Below are 16,494 nucleotides of genomic sequence, written 5' to 3' on the forward strand. Positions count from 1 at the left end.
AGTAAAAGGTAAGACACAACACGAATTACTTTTCTTTCTTGCACAGTAATGCACTACTAATTCACATTTTATTTCTGTTTTTAGAGGGTTCGGAAAAAAAAAAAAAAAATTTTGAGAAAGCACACGAATTAGAGACGAGTTGAATCTCATCCAAAGGCAACAGCGCCATTGTTGCCATGGGATATTTACGCCATTGAGTGAACGAATCGACTGATTTTTATAATTGATGGCTCAAATCATACAACTAGAGATAGCGTGAATGTTTTGAAACAAGTCGAGCTTCAGATCCTGAAAATGATTGTATCAAATTTGTTTAGTCTGTGCTTATATAACAATCTTTTAGGCTAAAGACTTAACCAATTCATAGGTTTTATTGTGATGTTCCAAGAATTTTTAGAATAATTTGAGATCAAAAAAATTAAAAAAAGTCTGTCCGTTTCTGAATATATAAAAGTTTTTTTTTGCGAACGACTAAACAGATTTCCAATTTTCATTTCTCTTACTATTCAGACCCGTGACTTTCCCTTGAAAAGTCATAGCCCGCCCAAAACATCCGTTCATCTATCCCCTGTGAGGTATCAGCGAGTATAATTCAGGGTTAATATAAGTTTACAGATAGATGAATCTTAATTGTATATCTGAAGCGTTATCTTCCAGTGGGGCAATGTAATTACTTTTTACGTAAACTTACTTCAAGATGATCATTATGAAGTATGCATCTTTACCAATTGTGTGTGTTGAATAAACGTTGTGGAGAAAAAAACTTATCAGCAACTATGCATCCGAATAAACCACGGGTTCGGTGAAAGGGGTTATATAGCCCACTATATTGGTACCAGCATTGAATCTTAAATTCTCTATGTCTAATCATAACTAAAAATCAATCCATAGGTGGTCCTAAAAGATAATTAAATTCCTTTTATCACCTGATAATGCTTGGAAGCTATATAGGATGTATTGTGATCTAGGTTGAAGATGATTTATGGCCTCAACAAATGAAAAGAGTATGACTTCGGCCTAGAAATAGAATGTTAGAGAGGATTATATCTCCTCGAAAGAACTGCTCCAAGACAATAAAAGCAGAGGTTTCATTTGCGGAAGGCTAGAGTTTAGGATTAAAGAGAAATGGCTTCTAAGAGACAATAATAAAAGAGCTGGTAGATATTAAGGTTTAGCCCCCGCTGACGGACAGTGGTTTAATAAGTGGCCTCACTGACCGGTGCTACACACTGGGGCTTATCTCCAAGACCAATGCCCCAGCTTATGAAGACAGCAAACAAAGACAAAGGATTTACACTAAGTCTCTTTATTCTTTTTCATTTTATTCCACTTTTACTCCGTTCCTTATCTATCTCGTCCATTGTCATGAAAATTAAATTAGAAGTTGAATGTTACGAATTATAAAATACGTCTGTATATACTTTGCATAATCAGATTTTTAAACAATGAAGATAGGGATTATTTTTTTAAGGACTGCTAAGGATTAAGCTAACAAATAAAACACGCTAGGTACAAATTAAAGTTGTTACTACAAGTTTGCCAAACTATAGCAAAATGGCGCATGCACGAACTTGTGGATGGGTTATCTGGATTGGCTGGTTTAAGTTGGTTTGAATTGGCAGCCGGCCCATTGAGTATCGGTTTTAGGCCACAAATCAAAGGGCGCTTGTGTAGCAGCCACACATTGGTGTTCAAATAGCATTGTTTTAGAACTGTCAACAGATAAATATTTGGGCTCTCCGTGTTTTAATTTATTAAATAATTTCGCCAACTTTCGAATTCAATAATTAACTCTAGTTTAAGATTGTATATTATAAAATTTTATCGATTCGGTGTAAATACTTTCTTTCAAATCTTATCAATTAACTTTAGCGGTTTATATTTTATTTAACACAGCACAAATATAAGTTTATAAAGACATAATTGTAATTGCTTGAGTAATTAAATTAACAAATATATGATAAAAATTCTAGAACGAAAGTTGAATTTCTGGATTATGTAGTTACCACAACGACTAACACGCAAGTTATGCTGATTAATAATAAAGATGATAGCAAAAAAAAAAAGGAAAATCAATGGATACACCATATGGTATATGCATTTGGAAAAATGAATTTAAAAATATGGTATGAACGTACCACGGAGCTTACGTTTACAAGAGAAGGCTACGCTCGAGTGGTCACCGATTTCAATGAAACTTATTTTGGTGATACTAAATGTGTCCCAAAGTTCTTGCCAATGCGCCCTAAGAGTCCAGAAAAATAACATTTTACGTATTTTTAGAAATGTTTTATGTTATCGCATACCACCTTTGCTCTGCATGTATTTGATGGTTATTATATATTTGATGACCATTGAATTTAACGAGTGTGTAAAAAAGAAAAAAAAAAAAAAGACGCTTCCAGTAAACTAAAAAAATTGTTCAGGAAAAATTAGGTCAGATTCAGCATTAGCGTATTTAAAACTTTTAAATACGAATTTTCATATAAATAAAAAATTATCAATTTCAGAGTTTGATTTTTTTTTTCCACTGTCCCCCGTTCACGAAGAAAATTCATAACTCCTAACAGTGTTATCCAAAACCAAGGTAACAACAACTGTTGGAAAGATGGATTTCCGCTCTTTCAATCGCTATGAATATCTTTTAGATTTTACGCCCTTTTATGGGAGGAGAAAAAAGCAGTTCCAAATAAAGAAAATTTCTTAAACGTTTTATTTTATATCTCCTGTTCTAATTTATTTATAAAGGTACAGTCTGTACCATTTTCGTTATGCTTACCGTTTAAGTTCTCTAGTTCTCTCTTAAGTTTCATGCAGATTAGTGGCATTGTCCTGAAGTTATTGCATTTTTGTGATTTTCCAAAAAAAAAAATTGATTTTTTTTTCACCAGTACGGCGAAATTTTAAAATAAAAAAAATTAATTTTGTTATTTATATCAAAATTTGTACTTAAGGGCAAAAATGAACTTTATTGAAGATGTTTCATTAAAATTGGTGATTCCACATACTAGCCTCTCCTTGTTAATAGTAAAAATAAGAATAAACTAAAAATATATATTTGGTACATATCAGGTAACTGCTTAGTAACCAATAAGAATAAACAATTTGTTCTATCGCCTCTAGGTATTTATGATATCAGCTGTATAAAGCAAAAGGTGAAGCATGCTTATAGCCATTTACACAGTTAACACATTGCCAACAATTCGTTATTTTAACAAAATTCCATTTTTTAATCCAATATTAATACTGAGCTTTACATACTTTTTAGGAAGACTGGGTCATCATCAAATATTAAAACAAAAATTTACCTTTATTAAAAAAAAATTATAATTTACAAAAAAAATGGAACTTTATTCACTTTTAAAATAGTTTTCTTAAAATTAAAAACACCTATCAACCAGTAATAAAACTATGAATTTAAGTAATTTTATCATGAATTAAATTTATTTTATGGAAAATATTAGTACTTAATAAAGTTAATAAACTTTAACAAAATTGTGAGATAAAATGTAATTTTAATAAAATGATATTTCAGTATTAAGATATTTGAAATAATTTTTTTTTTAATATTCAATTAGATAAAATTGTGTATGTAAAGAGTGGAGTTTGAGGATATAGATTAAGAATCCTGAAATATGCCTCTTACATTGAAGTAATAAATTTATAATGAAATAAATGTAATTTAACTTATTAGTAATACTATACTTTTTTTTATAAATTTAATACCGATCAATTAAAGTATTAACATCTACAAATTAATTGTAATAAACTTAATAATAAAAAACAGTATTGACTTCATAATTGAATGTGATTGAAAATTAAAAATAACAATATTATTTGGAAGAGGATGTAGACACATAATAATAAATAACATGCATATGCGACATGCAAAACTCTGCCCACAATGGAAATAAGAAATAACAATGTTGAAATTAACAATGCAATAGTACTTACATCACTGCTTTCATTTCATACACAACTCATTGAAGTTTCACACTCCTTTCATTTGTTTACCTACCTAACTAATTTAAATTCTCAATAATCTCAAATTTTAATATCTAAAGATGATAACAAATATAAATTATAACTCTATAATCAAATTAAAAGCCCTATGAAATTTCATTAACATTTTTATTAAAAAATTAATAAACTTTTGGTACCTGTTTTAATCTATTTACCAATAATTGTGTGTTATCTATTAAGTAGATAGTAGATAAAATATTTAAACAAAATTTTTTGGTCAAAAAATTGTATTGACATAATGATATTCCAGTATTAGGTTATTAGAAACCAATTTTATTAATTTATTTGTTTTTTTCAGTATTTTGTAAAATATTTTGATCAAAAAAGGATGAGCTAACTGGAGAATAAAGAAGGCTACACAACTGCATCCGGTAAACATAATTCAGGTTATAGCATTGTGGCGAATAAGGACCTGAAAGGTTGTAGGACTTAGTAATGAATAGATCCCTAAAATGTTAATAAACACTGAACTAACATCCGAGAGGTAGACTGAAACATAGGTGCAAGGATTGCGTTAAGACTGATTTAGTAGATTTGGGTTTGGAGGTTCATCACAGGACAGTTGTATTAGTATTGGATAGTTGAAATGTATTAATAAGTATAGAACGATTGGTAGTATTGGCATCAAATCTTCAGGTTTGCTAAGCGTTTATTATTATTATTATTTTCAATGAGGCCTGCTAGGAACCACATGATAATTTTAATACATCTTTTTTTCTAGCTTCTTTCTCTTTGATCCCTCATCATTTCACTATACTTTCTATATATACTATACTCACCATATTCTTCTTTGGAATCCTTCCATTCAAAACCTTATTTTTAAAAATCACTCTTTCCATCCATAGTTATACGGAATTCCAAATTTTAATTTATTTTATTTTTATTAAATATTCTATAAAAAAAAAAAAGTGGTTTGTGTAAAAAAAAGAGGAGTTTCCTGCTTCTACCTTTGCTTTTAGGAGTAGCAGGAGTTTCCTGCTGAAATCTACTTTTACCTTTCACATTAAAATAATAACTTTAATACATAATAATTATAATGTATGACTATAAATACGAAACCTAAAACTAGCCTCGGAAAATCTCACTGTCTTAACAAGGTAGTGACCCCATACTTCATAAGCTTACTTTGTATAACGGGCTCTATATACCACAGATCATGGAATATTCAGAGCTAATACAGACCAGGGGCCTCTAAATGTTAGTGAATGAAGTGAAAAGGTTAATTAACAGCCAAACAGAAATCAGTTGTGAACATCACATTGATAAACAAGATGACAAGCGGATTACGCATTAGAAGTCATTGCTTTAATAACATGATTATTAATGTAAGTTAACTTACCAAAGATAAAGGTGAAGAATGATTTCTACAATTAGTTAGAAAAAGTTGTGAATCAGACTCAAAAATGTGATAAGAAATTATTCATATGGGACTTCAATACCAACATAGGCTGAGAACTCCAATTTAAGTCCAACATAAGAGGCCAAAATATTTACATAACAAGCAACTTCAATAGAATGAGCTGTATTAGTCTGGCAATAGACATCAGACATCTATTCAAGATATAAGAAGCTATCATGGAGTAGACTGTGCCTCAAATCACGCTCTGATAAAAACTGAGGATGAGGTGAGTTCATTCAATTGAAAACCAAGTGGGAAAATGCTAAGAAGCCCATATTAAAAAAAAATCTTGATATAAAAGATGAATTCCTAGTGGCGCTTAGTAAACAATTCGTACATTTGAATTTGGAGTACCTCACGGTTGATCAAGACTGGGAGGCTTAGATAGAGGACTAAAAAAAAAAAGCTAAGGAAATAATAGGTATTCAGGAAAAACAAAAAACCAAGAATTACAGAGCCATAGTACTCCTTCTGGATGTCCTATAAGGTAATGACAAATAACCTGCTAAATCAGAAGTGTAGTATGAAAAAATAATAGCTGGCCAGTGAGGAGGATTTAGGAGAGGAAGGAGCATGGTAGACCAAATCTTCATCATAAACCAGGTATTTGAGAGACTATCAAAAGTAGATCAGGATGCACAAACCTTATTTGTCAATTTCAAAGCAGCTTAAGATTCCATGGCCAGAAACTGACTCAGTAAAATCAAGACTAAGTTGGATGTTCCCAGAAAATTAGTGAGATTAATGAAGGCATATACAAAATATCCTGAAACCATAGTCCCAATACAAGGAGAAGAATCTGATGATCGAAATTCAAATAGATCTGAGATAGGAGATGGATTCTCAGAGAAAGTAATAAGAATAACATGATATGAAAATGGAGCTGTGCATGTTGGAATGAAACACAAAATTCTAGGATATGTGAACAATATTATGGCACTAGGAAGTCATCAAGAGGTTACAGAAAGACACACTAAGACTGTAATACCAGAAGTAGAGTAAATTGGCTAGCAAGTAAATGAAGAAAAGACAAAATATATGATAGTGATCCAAAAAATCAACCATAACCAAGGACGTTGCTTGTGTCCATCAGGATGCCTCTTCATAAAAATGGATACCACTACTTGACAGAACACCATATTGAAGGCAAAAAGCCATATGGATGAATAAAATTAACAAATATGTGAAAGAGAAAAATTATAATATAAGTTAATAATAACAATGATTTTTTTTTAAAAACTCCTTCCACAGAATATACCAACAAATATATAGTGAAAAGTATGAGCTGCCACCATCAAGCAAATACATAATTAGCATAAAATTTTTAGTAAGAAAAGAAATAGTGTTATATACATCCCTGACGAGGACACATATTTTGAAAAAGAAACTTTGAGCCTCAACTTAAAAAAAAAAAAAAAGTATAATTTTATGTATAATGATTGGTTGGAATAAAATTGGAGTCTGGAATACATCTCTGAACACAGGAAAATATCTAACCAGTCGATATGTCACCACTTCAGGTATTGTCTGGACAGAAAATATCACATCAATGAAAACATAGTGCAGCCCATTTCCCATCAACACTCCAAAAAACCATAAATCAGAGATTCCTTATCACTTCAAGACATCCAAAGGCCAAATGGTAATACATATTTAAAACTTAAAAATTAATGTTGGAAGAAGATAGTTAACAGTATGAAGTAGATTGGAGGAAGATAGTGAGGAAGATAATGTATGGATAATAAAATTAATTAATTTCATTTTTCACAAATAAGTTTTAACTGAAACCAACCAAAAAAATTAATAGGTTTTTGATGAAAATTTATTGAAATTTATAAAAAACCTAATAATGTTTCAAATATTAAAATTTTGAAAGTTAGTTTTTACAAAAATAATAAATAAAAATCTAATAATTAGTGGGAGAAGGCAACCACTGTAAAAATATAAACGTAAATAACATGAGCTTATTGCACATGCATCAAACACTACCAGTTATAAAAAGAAACATGGATTTTCCAAAGTGGGCAGGGGCTATGGACCAACTCAAATATCATCAAGCTCTGTTTTAGTTGAATTATCTAAACATTACTTATCTATGTTATGCTTAGCTCAAGGGCCTTGTAAGTACTGTAGCTAAATTGATGATGTTAGAGAGTTGGACCATAGTGCATATAAGAATAAGTTTTACCTTCTTTCTCCTTGAAGCTGTTCCTGAGAACCAAAAACCTGTGAGAAATGTAAACATCCATCAGATCTCTACACATATTTCACAGCACTGCAATAAAAAATCACAATATAATAAATAATAATTACAACGAATCATTTACAATTTAAATAGGATCATTATATACTTGAAAATGCTTCAATTTGATTTTTGGAGCTATCATCATGAAATAACTTTTACCTACACAAACTTACATAACATAAATTTACTTTTACATAAACCTAGTCCTGGTTACTCAAAACTCCTTCCACAGAATATACCAACAAATATATAGTGAAAAGTATGAGCTGCCACCATCAAGCAAATACATAATTAGCATAAAATTTTTAGTAAGAAAAGAAATAGTGTTATATACATCCCTGACGAGGACACATATTTTGAAAAAGAAACTTTGAGCCTCAACTTAAAAAAAAAAAAAAAGTATAATTTTATGTATAATGATTGGTTGGAATAAAATTGGAGTCTGGAATACATCTCTGAACACAGGAAAATATCTAACCAGTCGATATGTCACCACTTCAGGTATTGTCTGGACAGAAAATATCACATCAATGAAAACATAGTGCAGCCCATTTCCCATCAACACTCCAAAAAACCATAAATCAGAGATTCCTTATCACTTCAAGACATCCAAAGGCCAAATGGTAATACATATTTAAAACTTAAAAATTAATGTTGGAAGAAGATAGTTAACAGTATGAAGTAGATTGGAGGAAGATAGTGCGGATGGCGGTCAATAAAGATATTAAAATAGTACAAGAAAACTATTTATTGTTTACCAACGTTTTGCCCCACTTTGCAGGGCTTCATCAAGGCTGATAAGAAGAAGGTAACAGGACATCATTCTTATCAATCCAAACAAAGCCCTGCAAAGTGGGACGAAACATTGGTTAACAATAAACAGTTTTCTTTTACTATTTTGATTCCTTTATTGACCACCACCTGCACTATCTTCCTCCAAATTAAAAATTAATGAATGATTTTATTTTATAGTATATCATTTTATATTATTTAAACCAAATATATACATGTATAAAATATGGCATGTATATATTCAATTATTATTATTCAAATATAAAAACCCATGAATTTGAATTTGATTGGTACATAAACTTTATTCATTTATTTTTTATTTATTATATTAATATCTAAAACTAAATATACTATATGAAATAAGGAGAAATAATGATTACATTATTTATAGAATAAATTCTTCATAATACACTGAGAATACATTTAAATTACAAATTTATTTATTAAATATGTATATCATACAGCATTTCTGCAATTAATCTACAATTAATACAAATCAGCTTCCTTCGTACTAACATAGTTTTATTTTACAAGCTTTTTAGTTAGTATTTAATAAATAAATTATCTGTTTTCATAATTATGTCATTATCATGCAAAATGTATCAGATTAATACATTTTACAATTCCAAATTCTTATTTTTAAAGAATACTTACTTAACATGTTCAGAATAATTGTTAGATTTGGATTCCAAGGGTTTCAAACTGTTATTTGCCAACTTAAGCCAAAAAAAATTTATAAAATGATGTAAATCTTAAAATGAATATTACAATTTAATTTCTGACTAAACTGAATTCCCAATTATTATGTAAAACGATTTTTTTATAATGTATAATACCAGTTATATATTTTTTTACTAATTATTTTATTTATTTATAGTCTATAGTGTAAAGAGATCCACCTTACTGCCACCTCATTAGCGACCTCTAGTGACATTTATCCTAACTACATGCCCCTATTTTCGCGCTTTCCTTGACTTAAGCATAGATTCCTGTGCTACATGGATAGCGACAGTAAGTTTGTCAAGCACACGCCAATAGTCGATAGTACTTCTAACTATCAAGCAAATCTTCTACTATTACTAATTTACTATTTCTTGAGTCCCAGTAATAAGTTATAAATTTAATCATAAAATATTTTAGCATGATTTTAATCCTTTTGGGGGGGGGATATTAATATTTTAAGTTCAAATATTAATATTTAACAAAATTGTGATATAAAATATAATTTTAACATAATGATATTCCAATATTAATATATTTGAAATAACTATTTTAATTTTATATTGTTTAATTTCAATAGGAAAATATTTGTATATAATGCGAGGAATTGGCAGCTGCAGATTAAGATTTATTTAGTCTGCCTCATCTGTACTAAGCAAAATAAATATAATTTATAAAAGAAAGATGTTCCTGGAGCAGTCAAAATAACTCAAACAGTGATTAAACTATTTATTGTGAACCAACGTTTAGCCCCACTTTGCAGGGATTCCTAAATATAATTTATCAATAATCAAACTGATTTTTAAAATGAATCTAAGATGAATAATTAAGATCATTAATTTCAACAAATAACTTTCATATATTCAATATTAAAAGTTAATTAATTAAACTTTTCTGTTATAACTGAGTTTGCTGTGTAAAAGGAGTTCAGTCGAAAACAGTTTTGAGTAAAATAGAATTTTAAAAGATTCTGTGAGGGTAAGTTAGGTACAAATTACCCAGAATGACAATTGACTGCCGACATGCCCGTTTGTTGTACACTCATAAAATATTTTTATCCGAGTTTCAGATCTCTAGTGCACTCCTATACCCAAAAATTAGTCAGTAAAGAAGTCTCTCAAATCTTAAATTTTCCAAGTTTTTGAGTTTTCAAAATATTGGGGGAAGCGACATCTCCCTACCAATCTCCATGACGAAGTCCCTGATACCAATCCTAGGAATAATCATTAATTTATTTGTGCTTAAAAAACATCTTTCGAAAAAAGATTGTGATTTGCTTGTGTTATTCGCCTAAAATTGGCTACAACTTTTAAAATATTGGCTTTATTGTCGAAGACAGTGTTGGCAAAAAGTAATTGCAATTACTAATTAATGTAAAATGTAATTCCAATTACTTTTGTTCAACCAGTAATTGTGATTTCGGACCATTAGTGGAATAACAGTGGTCCATCAAGTAGTTGAAATTAATAATCAAATTTGTAATTTCATTTCCTAGTTTCAAATTACAATAGTTGTAATTGCAATGACTTTCTGTCCATCCCTGGTCATGGGATTGGTCTCATTCGATACAATAACAATAAAAATGCTACCTCACTCGACGTATTTTGATCAAATTATTTTGCGACTGTTAAGATCTCGATTCAAAGTTTCAAGAAGTTTTGACCAAAGTTTCACAATTTTTCCTGTTCTAGTTGGGCACTAAAACCTAAAAGATGAATAAAAAATTTAAAAAGTTGACTCTGCTTAGATTATTAAAATCTTAAAGGTAATATTTGAAGAAAAAATATAAATGAGCAATCTGTTTGTGATTGTTTGTGAGAGAAGGCTGCCGCTACCATAATTAATAACATGCACATGTTACAAAAGAATACCTACTAAATAGATTCAGAAAAATTATTCAAATACTTTAATTTTTAAAAAAACACAAAGGTTCATTACATTTGATTGCCACTTTGAGATAATGGATGTAATTCTTGTAACATTAGCAGATCCCGGGGGATGGCCAGGGGGCGCGAGCCCTTTCTGATGAAAAAGAAAATTTTAATCTTTGGAATAATTTTAAATAATGCCCTCCATATTTATATTTTTAACAAAACAAGATTTGTTACAGTATAAAATAAGTAGTTACTACCCTACATGGAAACGTGTAAAAATCACGGATAGCCTGAAAAAATCGGTTGTTTTTTTTGGATGTCCACTTAAAACGGCAGAATTTTTGTCTTCATTGACCTAAATTACAAGACATTAAGAAGTTAAACACATTTTGAACAGTTTAAAGATTTTTTTACAGCTCCTTTTCTAATGTACTTTCCATTGTCATTTTGATACTAATTCACAAGTGCTCCCCACGGAGATCGGATGGGCCAAGATTATTTTGATCATGCTGCAAGTTATAACTTGGCGTAACTTAAATGAACATACCATTTCATAATAAATAGAACCACAAATCTTTCCATTAAAACATACTACAATACAGGCGATGTAAAAGCACAAATTTTGTTGAATTTAGCAACCTAGCTCTTTAGCTATTAACTTTATTTTAAGATAACTTTAAATTTATATCAGTTTTCAGTACGTTTTTCTGTTTACCTTTTTAACATTTTAAATTTTTTATAATTGTTTGGTGTTATCGAGTTAAATATACAAAATTTATTAAAATGTTATTATTTATTAATTACTACGGTATTTATCCGTTTTTAAGTTTAATTTGCCCCATTCTACGCAAAAATGTTGTAAATATTTAAAAAATTTATCGGTAACATTTTCATTGAATTTTTTATGCTGCATCGCACAGCGCCCGTTTATAAACATGGTGGATAATGTTAATTATCATTTTAATAGCCGCTGTCCGAGAATGGGATGTGTGCAGTTTAATTTAAACTTTTCTGTTTTAATTGTTATTTTAAAGTGAACAATGTTTTCTCCTCAAGTACCGTCATGTTAAAGTTTTATTCGAAGTATTAATGGAAAAGGGTGAAAATACATTAGATAGGTTATAAGAGACTTCCTCTTATCTTATCGTTTTCTGAATCAAAACAAAAGTTGGCATCTTAAAATGGGACTAATCAAAATATTATAGATTTACTAGTTATCTTGAAAGCTTCTTATATCCTTAGGAAAAATGACAACTCACAAATCTGGTCAGAGTGGTAGAAAAAAAGTTCAGGTAACTTAACACCCATATTTATTAAAGTCAACAAATCATATTTCATTGCTTTTCCTAATTTTTAAATTACTGTAGGTTTCGTTTGTTATAAGAGATGAAGTTGAAAAACAACATAGAGCAGGTGTCAATTCATTACAGTATGATCCTCACATGCAAAGGCTGTATTCTGCTGGTAGGGATAGTATTATTAGGACATGGAATACAAAGTCATCTCGTGAACAGTATATACAATCAATGGAGCATCATACTGATTGGGTTAATGACATAGTACTTTGTTGTGGCGGCAAAAATTGTAAGTCAACCTCTCTTTTTTTTTTCATCTCATCAAAATGAAAGTTATTAAGTGTGAATAATGTTTTTGCAGTAATTTCTGCTAGTTCTGATACTACAGTAAAGGTCTGGAATGCTCATAAAGGATTCTGTATGTCTACTCTCCGAACACATAAAGATTATGTTAGAGCTCTTGCTTATGCTAAGGATATTGAGCAAGTAGCCTCAGCTGGGTTAGACAGAGCTATATTTTTATGGGATGTCAATACCTTAACTGCACTAACAGCTAGCAACAACACCGTTACAAGTAAGTCATTGCTATAAAATCCATATTAGCTATGAAAATCTTTTCAGTTCAGTACAGTGTTTTTGTATGATTAAGATTTTTGTGTATGTTTTCAAACTGTTGTTCATTTCAATTTTATTTACCTAGGTTACCTTCCTAACTTTTAAAGAATGGACATAACTGTTTATATGTATTATCTGTTTAGGTGTTATCTTTAATTGAATACAAACTTCTTCTGCTACAAAACAAAATCTTTATTAATTACAAATTTAATTTAAACAATGCATAACGAAATAGGAATGTACACTAACTATAGATACCTACAAAACAAAATCAGTTTTTATTGTCATTAGATTGATATTAATGAGATAACTCGTAATTAAATTTTAATTAATGATGAAACTGACTCATTAAGTTTATCTGTCTCATATATATATTTTATATAATGTGTAATGATTTCCAATCATGTAATGATATACGAGTTATTTTATATTATTTAAACTATGGACATCTTATCTCTACCTTCATTTTGTAGCAAAAAAATATGATTTTTTTTTTTACTTTTACTGCTAGATACTAGTGATTCACAAGTGTCATACCAACATGGTGAGTGGGGATATACTCAGTTATTCACAATAAAAAAACAGTCGGCCCATATTGTCATTTATAATCCGACACCATAAACTATTTACATAAATCAAGGAATCATCCAATAAAAGAATCGATTGTTTTGTTTTTTCTTCATCTCTTTAACGGGTGTAGTAAACCCCTACCCTCCATCTTTGACTCTTGTGAATTTTTACAGATTTAAATACTTATACATGCTTTAACGTGTATTGTAATGCACAAAATGAAATATTGATATTATATGAAACTTAAATTACTTGACAAAATTTTTTCATCTACTTATTCAAGTAGGAAATTTATTTTGCTGTATTTGTAATTTATTGTCCAATTTGGATAAATTATAGCCTTATTTTAATTTTCTCTTTTCTCATACAATAAATTTATTTAATTTTTCTAGTAATATCTGTTTGTTTTTTAGCTTCATCTATTACTGGAAGTAAAAATTCTATTTATAGTCTTGCTATGAATCCTTCTGGAACTGTGATAATTAGTGGTAGTACCGAAAAAGTTTTGAGGGTTTGGGATCCAAGATCTTGCAATAAACAAATGAAGTTAATTGGTAAGATTTTTCATGCTATTAATTTCTGAAATCAATGTATGGTGATTTGCACTATCTATTTTGTGACTCAAAAGGCATAAGAAGCCTTGTTTATTATTAATTGTTTTCTCAGTTTTTTCCTAGTTTCTTCAGTGAATGTATTTCAACCTCTTTTTGTGTTTTCAACAAAGTGAGTAGATTACAGATCATCGTGTGCGTTATAAATTTTTTTTTCTCACCTTGTATGCCCTATCTTCTCTTACCGCCTACATAATATACCTTAAAACTTTAGGCTTAAACTGAAATATAAGTTGATATTGTGAGTAGGATCTAAGTCATCACCTGTTGTATGTTAGTCTGATTTTGATAAGTTGAAGTTTTCTCCATAAAAATACTTCTTATGACAGATCATGTATTTCTACTCCTCTTATTCAATTTTAAATCTTCTCCTACTTTATCCATTATAAGTATTTTTTGTTGTTTCCCTGCTGTCTCTCATTTAGTTCATGTGGAACCCATTTTCCCTCCTACTGGATCTTGACAAAATATTGAGTTGGTTCCATATGTTGCATTTAATTGATCTATTAATTATTGTTGTAATTTTAGAGTATTATAATGATTTATGATTGAATTTTTTATATATAATTAACAATTTATAATTTTTATGTGTTAGCCATTTCATAAAATTATATTAATGTTTTCATTGGTTCTTCTTTCCACAAATCATTTTCACATTATTTATCATTAATTAGAAAATTTACATAGGTTATAATATGGCTCCAAGAATTCTTGATTTTGACATTTATTGTGATTACTTCACTTTTGATGTACACATATCTATTATGTTAAGGAAATTTGAATCTATGGACGATTTTTATATCATCTAACCTTAATTTTTCTGAATAACAGCTAAAATAATCTCTCTTTCTCATATACTTTTGTTTCAGGTCATACTGATAATGTGAAAGCACTTGTAGTAAATCGAGACGGAACTCAATGTCTCTCTGGTAGCTCAGATGGGACTATCAAACTTTGGTCCTTAGGGCAACAGCAGTGTATACAAACCTATCGAATACATACTGAAGGTGTATGGGCATTGATAGTAAGTAATTTCATATTTAAAATAATTCAATTTCAATTAATTTTATCAATTTTAATTAGTATTCAATTAATTAATGTGTATCCATATTTTATTAAATTAGGCTACAGACGGTTTTACACATGTTATATCTGGAGGCAGAGATAGAAAAATTTATCTGACTGATCTGAAAACTAAACAATCAGTATTTTTATGTGAAGAGGAAGCACCAATTTTGAAAATGGCTGCGAATTCTGATTTTTCTGGTATTTGGGTTGCAACCTCTAATTCCTCAATTAACTCTTGGGTAATTTAATTAAAATATTTTGATAATACTGTTATATTATTAGTAATGTTAATTTTTATGTTTGTTAATGACAATGTTTAGTAAGTTGTTTCTTATTAGAATTCTAACTTTATATTTATATTGATTTGATATTAGTCAGTTAGATGACTTGGTGGCTGAGTGTAAAATGATTCTTAGAGCTGACAGTGAGGAACAGAATACATTCAATTCCTACTAGAGTTAGTCAATATTTACTTCAAATAAAACCCTTAAAATGAATCTAAGCCCAACTGATCAGCAAAGGATGGTCCCATTTTCTGTTGAAGTACCCCTCCTCCACCAACATTAATGCCTTTCAGCTGTTAAATTTTATTTCATTAGTTGAACATGACATCCTTCTTACCTAATGAATTTTATACTTAAAATAAATGAATTGCTTACATTTTAGTTATCATGAATTATAAACTCAAAAAGCCAATGTCATTGAAATTATTTATTCTATTATACTTAAAATCTTTGAAAAATATTAAAGTCTCTCTTTAGCATAGTGAGTTCCTGATATACAACTTTGGGTTTAATATTTACCACCTAGTATTAGATCTGAAATTGAATCCAATGAGATTGGAATGATAAATAAGTTGCAGCTTGAACACACCTCTACATGTTGAGCTACAAATTGTTTTAATTTTTTTTTTAAATTACTCATTTCTATTATTCATAGATTTGACTGATTTTGTATTACTGTTAGTGCTTATTAAATTACTTATAGGAAACAAGATTTATATCGATTATTATGGATAAAGGTTAATTTATTCTAGTTAAATAGTAATATATTTGGGATAATATAATTAAGTCATTTCAGAGCGTGCCTAAAAAGGATTCACTTCCTGATGAAGACAATATTGAACCTGTTTGTACACAACCTGAGCAGACTATAAAAGGAGGGCCAGCAATCCGTAAATTCCACATACTCAATGATAAGCGTCATATTCTTACCCAAGATACTGATTCAAATGTGGCTGTGTATGACGTACTGAAGGTAATTTTTATTAATATATATTTAT

At 29.4% G+C, this 16,494-nt stretch overlaps 1 protein-coding gene across 1 annotated transcript in view; it reads left to right on the forward strand.

Annotated features, from left to right (window-relative positions):
- The first annotated feature begins 11,967 nt into the window (after positions 1-11,967).
- Positions 11,968-16,494, forward strand: part of LOC106691528 (WD repeat-containing protein 48) — a 17,072-nt gene continuing 12,545 nt past the window's right edge. The window contains exons 1-7 of the mRNA XM_014437322.2: positions 11,968-12,345; positions 12,421-12,637; positions 12,710-12,922; positions 13,947-14,087; positions 15,014-15,168; positions 15,269-15,451; positions 16,293-16,469. Coding sequence (XP_014292808.1) covers positions 12,301-12,345; positions 12,421-12,637; positions 12,710-12,922; positions 13,947-14,087; positions 15,014-15,168; positions 15,269-15,451; positions 16,293-16,469 — 1,131 coding nt within the window. The 5' untranslated portion in view covers positions 11,968-12,300. The remainder of the gene's footprint in view (positions 12,346-12,420; positions 12,638-12,709; positions 12,923-13,946; positions 14,088-15,013; positions 15,169-15,268; positions 15,452-16,292; positions 16,470-16,494) is intronic.

The sequence above is a fragment of the Halyomorpha halys genome, unplaced genomic scaffold, assembly GCF_000696795.3.
Source record: "Halyomorpha halys isolate HHAL.00 unplaced genomic scaffold, Hhal_1.1 Scaffold2460.1, whole genome shotgun sequence".
Lineage (NCBI taxonomy): Eukaryota > Metazoa > Arthropoda > Insecta > Hemiptera > Pentatomidae > Halyomorpha > Halyomorpha halys.